General features: G+C 31.9%; 2 protein-coding genes and 1 pseudogene across 3 annotated transcripts; 2 read left to right on the forward strand and 1 right to left on the reverse strand.

The window, feature by feature from the left end:
• Nucleotides 1-1404: 1404 nt before the first annotated feature.
• Nucleotides 1405-3462, reverse strand: LOC111292300 (GDSL esterase/lipase At2g23540-like). The gene is made up of 5 exons (XM_022884598.2): nt 3083-3462; nt 2721-2851; nt 2379-2627; nt 2018-2273; nt 1405-1814 (listed from the first exon to the last, which is right to left on the reverse strand). The coding sequence occupies exons 1-5, from the start codon at nt 3342-3344 to the stop codon at nt 1591-1593; spliced, it is 1122 nt and encodes a 373-aa protein (XP_022740333.2). The 5' UTR covers nt 3345-3462; the 3' UTR covers nt 1405-1590.
• Nucleotides 3463-4336: 874 nt separating this feature from the next.
• On the forward strand, nt 4337-5549 carry LOC149516385 (uncharacterized; annotated as a pseudogene). Its single transcript, XR_016345956.1, has 2 exons — nt 4337-4934; nt 5185-5549. The product of XR_016345956.1 is annotated as an uncharacterized LOC149516385 (transcript).
• Nucleotides 5550-12106: 6557 nt separating this feature from the next.
• On the forward strand, nt 12107-14634 carry LOC111292701 (uncharacterized). Its single transcript, XM_089767281.1, has 3 exons — nt 12107-12180; nt 13107-13236; nt 13314-14634. The coding sequence occupies exons 1-3, from the start codon at nt 12140-12142 to the stop codon at nt 14325-14327; spliced, it is 1185 nt and encodes a 394-aa protein (XP_089623407.1). The 5' UTR covers nt 12107-12139; the 3' UTR covers nt 14328-14634.
• Nucleotides 14635-14837: the final 203 nt, after the last annotated feature.

Here is a 14837-nt window from a genome sequence, read left to right on the forward strand (position 1 = left end):
AAGATAATTTCTATCAAAATTAATGGATAACATATAATTAATTGGTACTATTTTAAATGGGCGTTGTAGGAATACTAATCATTTGTTACGCGTAAGTGACTTCCAAATCCAAATTATTTCACAAACTTTAAAATTATCTTTTTAATAAATTTTAATATTTTATTAAAAAAATAAATTTCATTATATAACTAATCATACCTAACAAAAAATAATAATAATAATTTCATTTATTTTTAAATTTGTCTAACAATCCGAAAACCATTATAACATTACTTTTAAACAAATTACCACATTAAATGCTAATATTTTCTCTAAATGCATTGAAATTCATCGTATTCACTCATTAGCAAAAGCTTTAAACTTTTAACAAGTTACAAACAAATAGTATCAATTAAATTAGCTCTCTTTTAGTTGGAATGTTTATGTTCTAAATTCGGATAAATCCAATCATCCTATTCCTACGCATGTACATAAAACATTGTTTTCACTTTTTATCTAATTTCACAAGTTAACTTCATCCTATATATCTAGTTTCCGTGTTAATATCTTTGGAAACAGTACCCCAAAAGAAAACATCTTTGAAAGAAATACCATGGCCATGTAGTTTTACAACATATCTTGGAAGGTTTTTTTTTTTCTTTGAAATAAAACAGACAGTAAATTATATAATAAAACACGCTTACATTCTTGCACAATAATGGTTTGAACAGAGGAAAAAGAACAGTTACCGGTGGAAGAAAAAGTCAACCAAAAACAAAGATGAGAATGGAAGGATGGGAATGTCTAGGAAGATTGGTTTCTATTCTGTTTAGGAAAGTTTAAAAGGACTTTAGTCGGCAGATAATTGTTCAAATTTGTATGGAGGACAGCTCACAGATGGCTTATTTGTCAATCAACATTAATATGATTAACAGAGGAGACACAAAATCAAGTTCAAGCCAGCTAGTTGTTTGTTTGCCTAGCCGGTTATGCCTTTGCATTTATTCAAGAAGGTAGGTATACCGTTTCTCCGCAGACAGGCGGTCCTTGGTGATTTTGTGAATAAAAATCTTTGCTGAAAAGCGGATCATCCACCTTCAACTGTAATTAGCACTTGGAAAAAATTGTCGAATCATTTTCGCATTTATTGAAGCTTAAAGTTAGATCCATAATTTTGATATGTTAATAAGAGGCAAAAATAATATAAAAGAATATAATTTAAAATTTTAAAAATTATATATAAATTTAATAAAAATTAAAAAAACATGAGTCATATTTGACTCTATACGAATTTATGATACAAATTTGATATAATAAATTATATATTTTATATATATTTGACATAAATATATGAATGGTGAATTTTACATAAAATTGCTCGCATGGAAGTAGATGGATGATGAATAAGAAAAAAAGGAGGAAAATATAAAGAAAGGAAGTTCTTTAAAATAATTATAAAGCTACAAAAGAAACTTGTGTTGTTGAAGTATTAGCAAATAATAGAAACAATAACAACTCTCTTGATTAACAAGAAATTTGATTTTAAGTCTGAAAGGGAAATTAGATTGTAAATATATGTATAGTATGACAAAAGATGAAGGAAAATCACAGCTAGAGATTTAGGAGCTGTTTAAGATTCACTGGAGAAACATATTTTGTACTTCCGTCGAGAAGTTGCCTAGCGATTATAAGATTGGCAGCTTCACTTGGGTGGTAAGGATCCCAGAAAACATGCTTGTCACGATCCTTGCACATACTTGATGTTGGTCCACATGGAATTATCCCTGCAAATTGTCCTCCATTCCCACAACAAGCTTTGCTTGATGTTGTAAAACCTGTGTAAAAAGCTCCCAATGTTAAATATTTGGGTAATACAGGCATATATATCAAGCATATACTGAAAGACTTGAACACGGGTCTAACTCAAATGGTTCACAAAAGTGAAGTTTCACAAGATTGAGATTCATTCCTCAATGATTAGGCTCTCCTTTTACCAAAAATATAAATATAGAAAGACTCGAAATATCGATGTCGATACCGTATTTCTCATAATTTGTGATGAGCTCCATCACTAAATCATACACATTGGCATGAACAAATTTGGCACCAGGGAGCTTTCCATTCAGTTCAGTAAGCAAATCCTTTAATCGGCCATTGTACTGCAATGCTAACTTATTCGCCAAATCAACACATTCGTTTTCATTCAATTGGTTGATGGTTTTCTGATAAGGAATGCAGCCTATCGGACCAACATTTCCTATGACAAACTTCCGAGCATCTAGTTGGTAAAGTCTCTGCCACCATTAAAACAACAATTTTTATTAGCTAATAATCAACAAATTCACCAGTATCAAAATGCAATTATATGGGTTATTTCGCATATGCTTTTATCTACATACTGTTAATTGGTTCCTTAAGTGATTGATCATGTCATCAATGAAACCATCAGGACTCTCAGAAATCCTGGCTCCTATGGAAAGAACAGGGAGAAGATAATTGTTCAGAAAATCATTCGCTCCTATTGTAATTGAGAAGATGGATCTCCTCGTAATATAATCTTTGGCCTTGGATGGACCCAACAATTTATCAAACTGTTTCCTTGTGTTGTTGAAGAAGTCGATTTGGATATCCAATCCTAGCCTATTAACCTGAAAAATTAGATTTAAGTTTAGATTCCATATACATTTGTGTGGAAATATGGATAAAGTTAGAAGGGGTAAAAAAATTGAGAGAAAACAGACAAATATTCTTCCGGTTGCATTCATAATTCCTCCTCCTCCTGATGCATAATTTACACCATAAAGTATTGCTTTTCCTGTAGAATTTGGAGCAAGGTATGGAACTGCATAGTTTGGTACTCCCAATTCTTCTCCTGTTAAGAATTTCACTTGCATAGATAAGTAATGAATACTCAAAAAGAATAGTAAAGATTTAAATTCAAACTACTCAAAGTATTGAAGAGTCTATCTATTTATCAATTTAATTATATATGTTACTGTTACTATATATATGTAACACTTGTATAATACCCAATTATCAAATAAATAGAACATGAGATACACATAAAGTAGAATTACAGGCAAAAAAAGGAGATAGAGCTTACCTACAATGTCACCTATGGTTCTGCCATTGGTATAGCGGCCAGTAGGTTGTCCTCCGGATGCTTTAAAATCAATTCCATTTGGCGGAATATTGGCCTTGGACAAGGTTGGTAAATAGTTGTTATTACCAGCATCCACCAGAGAATCACCAAAGATGAAAGAAGCTCCAACGCTTTCATTTTTATCATCAGCAGCATTAACCAAATAGCTCAAACTGATGCACAAAAGAACCAAGGCAACACTCCAAGATCTCACCCAGGCCATGGCAGCTGCTGGCTATCTTATTCCAGAATTGAAGCTGATCTTTCTTAAGCCCTAATTGAAACACGGTCGTCGATCAAATTGTGAGTATATAAGCAGTTTTCTGTTAGCTGGGAGTAGCAAAGAGAATTAACCCCACTTGATAAAACTTGTAAAGTTGGGTTTACATGGAGTTGCATTTGGTTTGACCCCTTTCTGAGAAGGGAAGGACCGTTTGATGCAAGGTAGTTGATCAACACCTTGTAAATTTCTTAACGTGTAATGAACTTTTGGCCTTTCTTCAGGTACACGTAAGTAGCAGCCCAGATTATATATTATATGGTCAAGTTCAAAGTCTTGATTAAAATTTTCCTTTCATTGAAATCAGTAGGCTGAACTGTGAATGTTGAGGCAGAGCCTTGGTGATTGTTTGGTAATAATTCAAGAAATTGAGATATAAACTAGTGAGAAAAAAAGTGTTCTACACAATTTGGAAAAATCTATACTAATTTGCAGTCAAATCTAATGTGTCCTTGTGGATTAGATCATCAAACCATTCAAATAAAAATAAAAAATATATCACTTATAATTATTATTATATAATTAATCAATTAAATTTTAATATTTTATAGGATAAAAAATTTATGTAAAATTTACGCTTTTAAACGAAGAATCTCTAAATAATTTTTATTATAATTAATTAATTACAAAATTATAATAAAAAAAATTGTAAGTGAAAGACTATGAGAAATAGGGGTGTGCAGCTGGTTCCAATTTCAGCTTTATGTCAACTTGTTCCCATTTTTTTTTTTTTAAAGCCTACTTACTTTTATTTTAGCTTGACTTTGAGGGTCCAAAAGGCCAAATTGGGCTATTCCCTTTTAAGATTTCAAGGGTAGGCTTTTTGGTTGCCTAAATCTCTGCTTGACTCAACCTTTTAGATAGAGAAGTCCAACATCTAGGCCTATTTATTCCATTGTTGAGTGGATGGTATAGATCCACAAAACAAGCCCGAATATTCAACAAGAACAGGCTCAAATTAGGCCCCATCAGCTTCAAATGGGCTTACTCTAATAACGTGAAACCATTGTTTTCTTTTTTATTTATCGGTAAAAATAGTACAGCATTTTTATTTTATCTGGTAGTGCCCAAATGGGCAACTCTCACTCCCCTTTTTGTCTCCCCTACTTCCCATGGTTGGCTCGAAACTCGACCGTTGAGACACAGACACGAGAAAACAGAGACCTTGAAAAGACTCCAAAAGGACGAAAGAAAGATAGAGAAGCAGAGAACAATGCCGGCAATAGGAAACAACAAACAAGCCCTAGAAACCTCGCCAAACAACTCTGATCATCAATATTATCTCCAACTTAACAATGAGATCAAAACCCAAACCCCAAAAATCTCACTTTATGAGCAGTCAAGAGAAGAAAGGATCAAAGAAAACCATCAAAGGATGCAACAGCTTGGTCTCAAAGACCTCTCCAACTCCCTCCTCAACTCCAAGTCTCATCTCTCTTCAAGGCGTGGGCGTCCCGGTATTGGCAGTAAGCCACCAGTTACCCCACTACCCCCTTCCTCGCTGCCATCTGCCCCCATCCGCCGCTCCTCCAGGTGATTTTATTCTAACCCTTGCTTTGTAATATCCATATGGTTTTTTTAATAGCCACTGGACTTATGTAGAAGAAGACACTAAAAAGGTCCCATGAAAAGCAGAAAGCAAGGAATTAGAGCTTTTTTTTTTTTTAATGAATTAAGAAAGCGAAGGGAAAGGAATAAACTTGAATTTTGGATAATAATCCAAGTTCAAAACCAACTAATGTTGATGGATTTGTTTGTTCTTTGGGTTTTGGGGGTTGTTTAGGTTGCAAAATGCTACTCCAGTGACCTACTCAGAAGTGTAAAGGAATCAGAGGTGTATACAGAAGAACACGAGAAGCTTGTGGGTAACACCATGAATTCAAATAACGGTTTTATAGCGGAATAGTAGCTGTAAAATTATGGTAGCGCTGTCTTCTGCCACCGTTAGTAGATAAAAAACGGTTGAAAAATTCATTCACAGCAAAAATAAAAAATAACGGTCGCAAAATAACAGTGTAACGGATAATAGCAGCAACAACGGACTATTATTGTCACTATTTCATTTTTCTACTCACGGATCTAATAATTCTAAGAAAAAAATAAAATTTTAAATCTACAGAATAAAACAACAAACTTACAAAAATAAAAGTAAAAGCTAAAGCAAAAAATAAAGTTCACAATTTCAGATCTTTATTATCAAAATAAATTTTAAAACGAGGTAAAAAATAGATCAATTATTTCAAGTTTTAACTTTTAAACATTCAATCGGTATTTTCGACATTCAAATTCAAATCAGTCTCAAGTTTTCAATCAACATTCAAGATCAAATAAGGTAAGAAAAGAAAGTTAAATTACTTTTTTTTTTGTAAAATGACATGTTGTGTCTTGTGAGAATTTGAAAGACGAACGAGATATCTGTAGATACTAGGCAAGTCAGCAAGTGATAATGATAAATGGATGTGAGAGAAAATGAGAGATGAAAAAAAAAAAGAAAAGAGAAGAAGAAATTTTTGGAAAGCCAAAGAAGGTAACACGAAGAAGAAGATGAACAGAAGAAATTAGCGTTTCTAGAAGAATCTGTCGTTTGCTAGAAAGAATTAAACAAATTTGAGATATTAGGCACTGGGGAGAGATTGGATAGGGTGGGAAGGATTGGGTGTGGTGGGGTGTTGGGGGGAAGGTGGGGAGGGATGGGATGTGGTGGGATGTTGGGGGGAAGGAGGAGAGGAATTGGGTGTGGTAGGGTGTTTGGAGGGTGAGATTGAATTCTTTTATTTAATTTTGTAATTAATTTTTAAAAATTTTTTAGATAAAATTTAATTAGTGGTTTTAAAAATTTATAATTAAAAAAAAGATATTAATAATTTAATATAATATATAGAGATTTTAAATGAAATTTTTTGATAAATTTTTTTGTATAAGTTAGATGAAAAATAATTAAAATTAAATATTATATTTTGATTGTGTTATATATTAATTTATAATTTTGTATCTGAATTTTAATATTTTTTTGTTGTTTTGATATTTATATTATTGTCAATTCTTTTGATATTAGATTAATTCTTGTTATTTTTGTGTAATTATTGAAGATTATGTTTATTATATAATTATTAAAAGTTATTTGTGATAAAAAAATTTATATCAATTAGTGTATCAAAAAAATTAAGTTACTTAACAAATTTATCATTTTATGATCTATTGCTCTTATTAAGATTAAAAACTAAAAAATAAAAAATATAGGTTTGAAAATTTTATTAAAATATAAGTTTGAAAACTTTTAATTTTTGAAATTTTTTTAGATAAAATCTAATTAGAGGGATTGAAGATTTATAATTAAAAAAAATTAAGAGATTAATAATTTAATATAATATACATAGAGATTGTAGATGAAAATTATTGATAATTTTTTTATATAAGTTAGACGAAAATTAATTTAAATTAAATATTATATTTTGATTGTGTTAGATATTAATTTATAATTTTGTATATGAAATTTAATAATTTTTTTTGTTGTTTTGATATTTATATTATTGTCAATTCTTTTGATATTAGATTAATTCTTATTATTTTTGTGTAATTATTGGAGATTGTATTTATTATATAATTATTTGAAGTTATTTGTGATAAAAAAATTAATATCAATTAGTGTATCAAATAGATTAAGCTATTTAATAATATTCTTAAGATTAAAAACTGAAAATTAAAAAATTTAGTGTAAAATAAATTTTAATGATGTAATAAGTAATATTAATATTTCTAAATATAAGTTTATTTTGTTTTTATATAAAAATAGTAAGTATGCCACCACGTGAAGAGTTTTTGAGCAAAATAGTAGAGGGTGCGTCAAATGATGATATAGGTTGGTATTTTGGAACACCTATGCCAAATACAAGAGGAAATGTTTCATGTAAACTTTATGGTAAAGTTGTAAAATGAGGAATAACACGTTTCAAAGAACACATTGCTCATAAAACTGACAATGTTACACCATGCCCCAACGTTACTTACTGGTATGTTATGTTTTGTTAATTTCTTTGAAAATATTATTGTTAATTTCTTAATAAAAATTATAAAATTACATAAGAATGTGCAACTAATTTTTTTTTTCAACTATATTATTAATAGGTATAGTAAGAGAAAGTATGATGAAACTCTTTCAAGAAAGTAAATAAAAAAAAACTGACAACAAAAGGAGAAAAAATAAATTTTTATCACAGTTAAGAGAGGAAGATGATTATGAAAGATTTATTGATGAAGACATTGCTACTAGACAAGCCATGTGAGATAGTATCTAATCACAACATGAGTGACACAGAAGACAAGAATTCAGATAAAGAACTAGTGGTTGGAGTAACATATATGAAGAAGGACAAAGCTCTCATGGTTCAGTTGCTGAATATTTTGAAGAAAAAACAAGGAAAATCAACTCTAAATGAGTCTGAATTTTCATTAAGGGGAGCTATTCCTGAATTGGTTAGAAGTAAAAGTTCAAGACAACCAAAAGTAAGTAATTCATTTCCAAAGACATTTAAAAAAAAATGGGTGAATCAGTATCAAAATTTTTGATATATGATCGACTTCAGTATCAAAATTTTTTATATATGATCGACTTCCTTTTCAATTAGCAAATTCCTCATGGTTGCATAATTTGATTTCTGTGACAGCAGAAGTTGGCCAACATGTAAGACTTTCAACACCTTATGAGGTCTCAGATGTGTATTTAGAGTCTGAGTATCAACAAGTTCATGAATGGGTTAATGGATTAAAAGCTTATTGAAATGAATTGGGTGTCACTTTGATGTGTGATGGTTAGATTAGTTTGAATCAAATGCATATCATTAATTTCTTTGTTTACTGTAGTAAAGGGATCATTTTTTGGAAATCTGTAGATGTCTCAAGTATTCGTAATAGAGATACAAACTTTATTATTAGATGAAGTTATGAAAGAAATTAGAGAAAAATATATTGTTCAAATAGTCACTGATAACGAGGCAGCACTTAAGGCCGCAAGAAAAAGACTAATGAAGAAGAGAAAATATTTGTATTGGACAGCATGTTCAGCTTATTGTTTGGACTTATGCCTTAAAGATATTGAGAGGAAAAAAATATGACAAAGGTTTTGGATGATGCAAAGAAAGTGACTTGTTTTATATACAATCACATTTGGACTGTTAATTTGATGAAGAAATATACACAAGGGAAGCAAATACTTTGTCCTTCTCTTAGTCGATTTGTCACTCATTTCATACAATTAGAAGAAATAATGAGGCAAAAGCAAAGTTTGAAAGAGATGTTCAATTCAAAGGTTTGTACTTAAAAATTAGTACAACTATTTAAATCTAGCATCTTTTTATGATATTATTGTTTTAAAATATTAATTTAAATATATTACTCTAAAAATTTATTGATGAATATATAGGAATTTAAAGATTCAAAATGGGGACAACAAAAATCAGGACATGCTTACGAAGTCAAAAAAATCATTTTGGGAAAAGATTTTTGGAAAAAAGCAGGCGATATAATAAAAGTTTATAAGCCATTGGTAAAAGTGTTACGCCTTGTGGATGGTGATGAAAAACCAACAATGGTCTTTATTTACGAGGCTGTGGATAGAGCTAAACAAGCAATTCAACAAACTTATCGTTATTCTGCTGAATATGAAAAGATTATTGACAATAGATGGAGTTTCATGCACTCTGACTTGCATTCAGCTAATAAGTAAATCAAGAATATAGATGGTATTTAAAAAATATGTTTATTTTTTATACTTAAATTGCTTATATATTTATTTTTTATTACTTTAATATAATATTGTTATAAATTATTTTTAGGTTACTATCTAAATCCACAATTTCAATTTGGAGTGAAACATTCTGCAAATGTATTTAAGAAAACATTAGAAGGTATAAAAGCAGTTATTGAAAGATTAGAACCTTCGATAGATACTCAAATCAGAATGATTAATCAGGTTAGTATTTAATACTATTTTATAACTTTAACATTTATTTTAAGTATTAAAAATTAAATTATTTTTATTTATTCATTTATTATTGTATTTTTAATCGATGTAGTTGTTATTATTTCGAGACAAGCATGAAACATTTGGTAGTCTACAAGTACAAAGAGCTTGGAAGCAAATGAATTCAGGTAAATAGTAAGTTAAATAATTATAATTTATTTATATTATTCAATTGTATAGCCCATTGAAATTTAATTTCAATAATTTTATACAGCTGAGTGGTGGATGATATATGGCACTTGTGTTCCTGAATTACAAAAACTAACAATCAAAGTGCTTAGTCAAACAACATCTGCATCAAATTGTGAACGTAATTGAAGCACATTTAGCTATATTCACACCAAAGCAAGAAACAGATTGAAGTTTGAAAGACTCTAGAAACTTGTATATACCTATTATAACATGAGGTTGAGGATGAGACATCAGAAAAGAATGAGCATTGATGAAATAAATAATAGTTTTAATCCTATTAGCCTTGACCATATTTTTGAAAATGATGATCCACTAATAGAATGGCTGCAAGAGAAAAAAAATCCTCTATTAGATGATCAAAACTCTGATTGGTTACTTGCAGATAATTCTGATAATGAAATGAATGTTGAACGATCACGTCAATTTTAAGAAAGGAATGTGTCCTATTCAAGTTCAAGTCCAACACCAAGTCAGAGTGATGATGGTGGTGGTTTAAGTCCAGATGATGATGGTGATGGAGATGGTGATAGTGATGGTGCGAATTTTGATGATAATATGGATACAAATCGACCTTACAGCCCACTTGGAGCAGAATTTAGGCTTGTTGCTATTGGTGAACTTTTCATTAATATGGCAGAATACGGAGAAAATCCATTTGCTGAATCTAGTTAAGGTCAAAGTGCAGGTACAACTCGATCAAAAGGAAAAGCGAAGAAGCACTACTATGAAATTTCTAAAGGTTCTTCATCTTCAGGTGAGAGATCAAATTCTAGTAACTTTAAGTATAGTGAATCATCTGCTAGTACTCAAAGACATTACTATCCACCAGAACAACATAATTTTTGACCTCCTCATGGTTATCCACCTCCATATGGTTATTATCCACCTCAAATGTATCCTCCACCTCCTCAAATATATCCTCCACCTCAAATGTATCAGTTACCACAAATGTACCCTCCACCACAAATGTATCATCCTCAAATATATCCTCAATCTCAAATGTATCAAGAACAAAGGCCTCGGGGATGGAGATGGAGTCAACTTGGCTTTCAAAGTGAAGATAGAGAATCTGATCCTCCTCGTCATTCTACCATGTGGTAAATTTGAAATATGTATCAATAATTGTAGTTGATGGAATTTGAATTTATTATATTTTTAAGTTTGTAATGTTATTAAATTAAATGCTTGGTATTTAACATATTATGTTTTGTTAATATTTGATTTGTCTAGAATTACTATTGAATATGAACTTGGCCAAGAAAAATTTTATGAATAAACCAAATATGAATGCTTTTTATAATCTAAATAAAATTGTGAATAATTTTTTTAAAAAATAAAAAAACATAGAGTGTCATAAACTATTTTTAAAATCATTGAATAAGAGTTTTTATAATTATAATTATAATAATTACATTTTATAATAAATTGTGCAAAAAAAAAAAATTCACGACTGTGATGACCGCAGTAATCGTAATTATCTTCGTTATATCCGAAAACACGATAAATGCTACGCGATCGAAAACGGGATTGCGACTGTTATTTAAATCCTGGATAACACTAAAAAGAGCTGGACACTATTTGTGGATGGATATGGAAGTGACGGGAGACGGATTTATGATTCCTTCAAGGGAAAGACTTGCCATCAATGCCGGTCTGGGAATCTTTCCTATTCCATCTGCATTATATCTAAGCTAATAATATTAATATATGATGATATAATTGTGTGAACTTTTCATGGAAGTGTGATATTGTTGCCCAACGTGATTCAATTATACAATTCTTAGCTACCAACATTTGTAGCTTTAGTTTGCAGCTCATAAATATCCTAAAAAGCTAAAAAGGGTCAATTACATTGGAAGAAAGAAATTTTCGGTTTTTTTTTTCTTTTTTTTTTGCGTTTATGTTACTTGTTCAATGTATTTATTCTTTTCAAGAACTTGAAAGTTTAAAGGAAATCTCCCTTTCAACTGCTCTTACATTTCCAATGTAAGGACTACATCGCTATGTGATTGTGGTGAGAGGCAGGATGACTTGATTGATCGTCCTCTAAGCTGGCAACCTGGACAGCCGGTGGAAGCAGTGATATGTTGATTTGAAGTCGTGTCATTAAGTTTATAATGACTGTAGTATTATCAGTGAGTTTTCATTTGTTCTCCCCTAAGTCACACTGCTACCAATTGCTAACAGTGTTGATGTAAGAAATATTGTGGTAGTCACTTTAGATTAACTAGTTTCAAATTGTATGCTAGCATTTCTGTATATAACTGTTACTTTGTTAATTTTAGAAGCATTTGAATTGTGATAGTCTTTTAATTTTAAAAGTGCCCTTTACCTTTTTTTTCTCATTTGCTTCCACATTGGTTACCACCCAGTTATTTATTGCTTGATGGTAAGTTCTTATATTATTTATCAAAATTTTATACCATAACTTTAATCCGTTAAATTGATTTCACGTAGTCACAAGATGAAAATGCTGTGTTGCAGGCAGAAAACTCTTGGTCGTCGTACCCACTGTAGCAAATGTAACATGGTCCAAGGACAATTCTGTGGAGATTGTTTATATATGAGGTGCGAATTTTTGTTAAATATATATACATGCTTCCCTAACCTCTGCAATTCTTCTTGTCCTACAGTTTAGTAATTTCTTAATTTTAACACTCATAAAACAGGGCATTCTAGCAACTAAAGCAATCAGAAATTCTGTTACACCGATAGTTCTATATTCCATTACAATTCAAGCGCATAATTTTGTTTCTAAACAATGGCAGATCTAGGATTTTTTTTAGGTGGTGTCCACTTATAATATATATAAAAACCTGTCCACTGATTTACCAATTTTATAGACAAAAAGGATGTCCATGGGAAAATTTTGGGGATGTTCAAGGAAAATTTTTCATATTTTCTGTTTTTGGGGGGTGTCCATGGATTCTCTACTTAGATCCACCACTGTTTCTACATGCCCTTCTTATGTTGTAGTTCATGCCATTGCCACCTTCCCTGGTTGATACCAAACTGTTGGTTCAAGTTGTTCCTTTTTTGTCTTTTTTTCTTGCTATGGCTGCTAGTTGTGTTCAGAAAGAGAAGCTGTCTGAAATGATTGAGACTATCTTAGTATTCTAGCCAGTTTGAAAGAGATGTTCTGACTCTAAATATTGCACCTCAAATTGTTGCAATATTATATCTTTTAGAAGTTACAGCAAGGTATAGGAATATGGGTAGCATGACCTCATAGTCTCTTCTGTCATAAATTCTTCGAGTATCATTCTGCTCATGCCATCTATAATTAGCTAGTGGAGACTTGTTCTACTGTTATGCTTGATATGCTGGCCTTCGGAATCTTTCCTTTCCAATTCTGCATGCTCATGTTATTAAATATTGATGTTTCAAGCTTTCAGCTTGACTATTATCTTGTAGATCTTCAAAATTTTTAGTTCTAAATATTTATTGCATTCTATTGGTGTTTTCGTTCTTAATTTTTATTCTAAAATTTTCAGATATGGAGAGCATGTGCTTGAAGCCATAGAGAATCCAAATTGGGTTTGCCCCGTGTGTCGTGGAATTTGCAACTGTAGTTTGTGCCGGCAAGCAAAAGGATGGGCTCCAACTGGCTCTCTTTATAGGAAGGTAAGTCTATCAATTGTTCGTCCTTGCTCAGACTTATTAGGTGAAATTAGATCTAATCTTCTTTACCTATCTTCCAGATGTCACAAATGGGCTTCAAGTCAGTTGCACATTATCTCATTCAAGCCCGACTTGTGCAAACCAATATTGCAAATGATCCAGATAATATTGATCAAGTTTCTGCTAAGAGGTCACTGTCCTTTCCGGCTCTAGAATTGCCATCAGAAGAATCATCTGAGATCAATGATAATCAGCCTGTAAGATCAAAGCCTCAATCTGGAGAGGATGGCTCGAACAGTGAGAAAAAAGAAAATGTGAACCCAGAACCAAATCCAACCATTATCCATAATTCTGCAAGGAAATCATTGCTCTACTCAAAGCCCGAAGCAGAGTTTGGAAAAGGGGGATCTACAGAGATAAAACTTGATGTCCATGGGCAGCTGGAATTTTCAGAGTCAGATTCTGGAAACAATAGAGATGATGAGTTCAAATGTGAACATGAGAAGGAATTGCATTTCACACACAAAGAACCTAATGGTAGCCTTGTGAAATTGGAAAGAAGACCTGGAAAGAAGCATGCATTTTCCATTGAACCAGGCCCTGACAATATTGCTGGAAGACTAAGACAAAGGCGTGGAAAAGATAGCAGCCATGATGATGAGATGATGGGGGTTAATGACCAAGCTTTGGATGTTATACAGACTGTAAGCCATGTAGTCTCGGAAAAGAAACTAGTAAAGGAGAGGGAAATGCATGATGCTGATTGCATCAGAGGTAAGGCTTATATTGCATTGGAGAGTGGCCTAGAGTTTACAAAGAGGCCTGCGTCTCCTATGGAACATAGCCCAGACAATATTGCTGAGAGGTTGAAGCAAAAGCGTAAACAAGGCAAAGATAATGATGATCAGGGGTTAGCAAAGGCAAATGAGAGTGTATCAGATGCTAAGCAGATAGTCGAAAACACTTCAACAGGGAAGGAGTCTGAGTCCAATCTGAAGCATAGTACTCCTGGAACTGATATGGACTGCATAGCCAGAAGATTGAGGCCCCGAAACAAAGCACTTGAAGAAACTTTAGTCCTTTTTGTCGACTAGGGTTGAGTTCCTCGTGCTTTTATTGACGCAGTGGAAGTAGAGGGCTTACGCGTAGCAGCAAAACTAATTGAAGCAGTTCCCCATTCAAGCCACAGTCGGCTTGCTCGTGTCAGAAGTGTTTCGTAGGTTAAAGTATGCTCTGCAACATTTTGGGTCCTTGCCAAGCATCTTTTTCATGGTCTAATCTTTCATGAAGTTATTTTTGAGATGTAAAATTTGAGATTTACCGTTGTTACATCTTTAATGACTGAGCAGTAGCTTGAGCATGTTGTTGCCTACATGTAATTGCGCTTGTTATATTCTTGAACTGCCCTATTATCCATATTCTGTTTCAGATTTATATGATATTAAAATATGTATGGCGGATTTTTCTTGTGGATAAGTTTACAACCTTGACATTTACATGTGTTAGCCAGCACGGTTTCAACTTGCAAGTGCCAAAAAGAAAAATAATATTTTTCTTGGGTTGAAGACTGAAATATTATTTGAACATTTGGCATCAATGGAAGG

The sequence above is a fragment of the Durio zibethinus genome, chromosome 10 (assembly GCF_047325235.1).
Source record: "Durio zibethinus cultivar Kanyao isolate XHJ-2024 chromosome 10, ASM4732523v1, whole genome shotgun sequence".
Taxonomy (NCBI): Eukaryota; Viridiplantae; Streptophyta; class Magnoliopsida; order Malvales; family Malvaceae; genus Durio; species Durio zibethinus.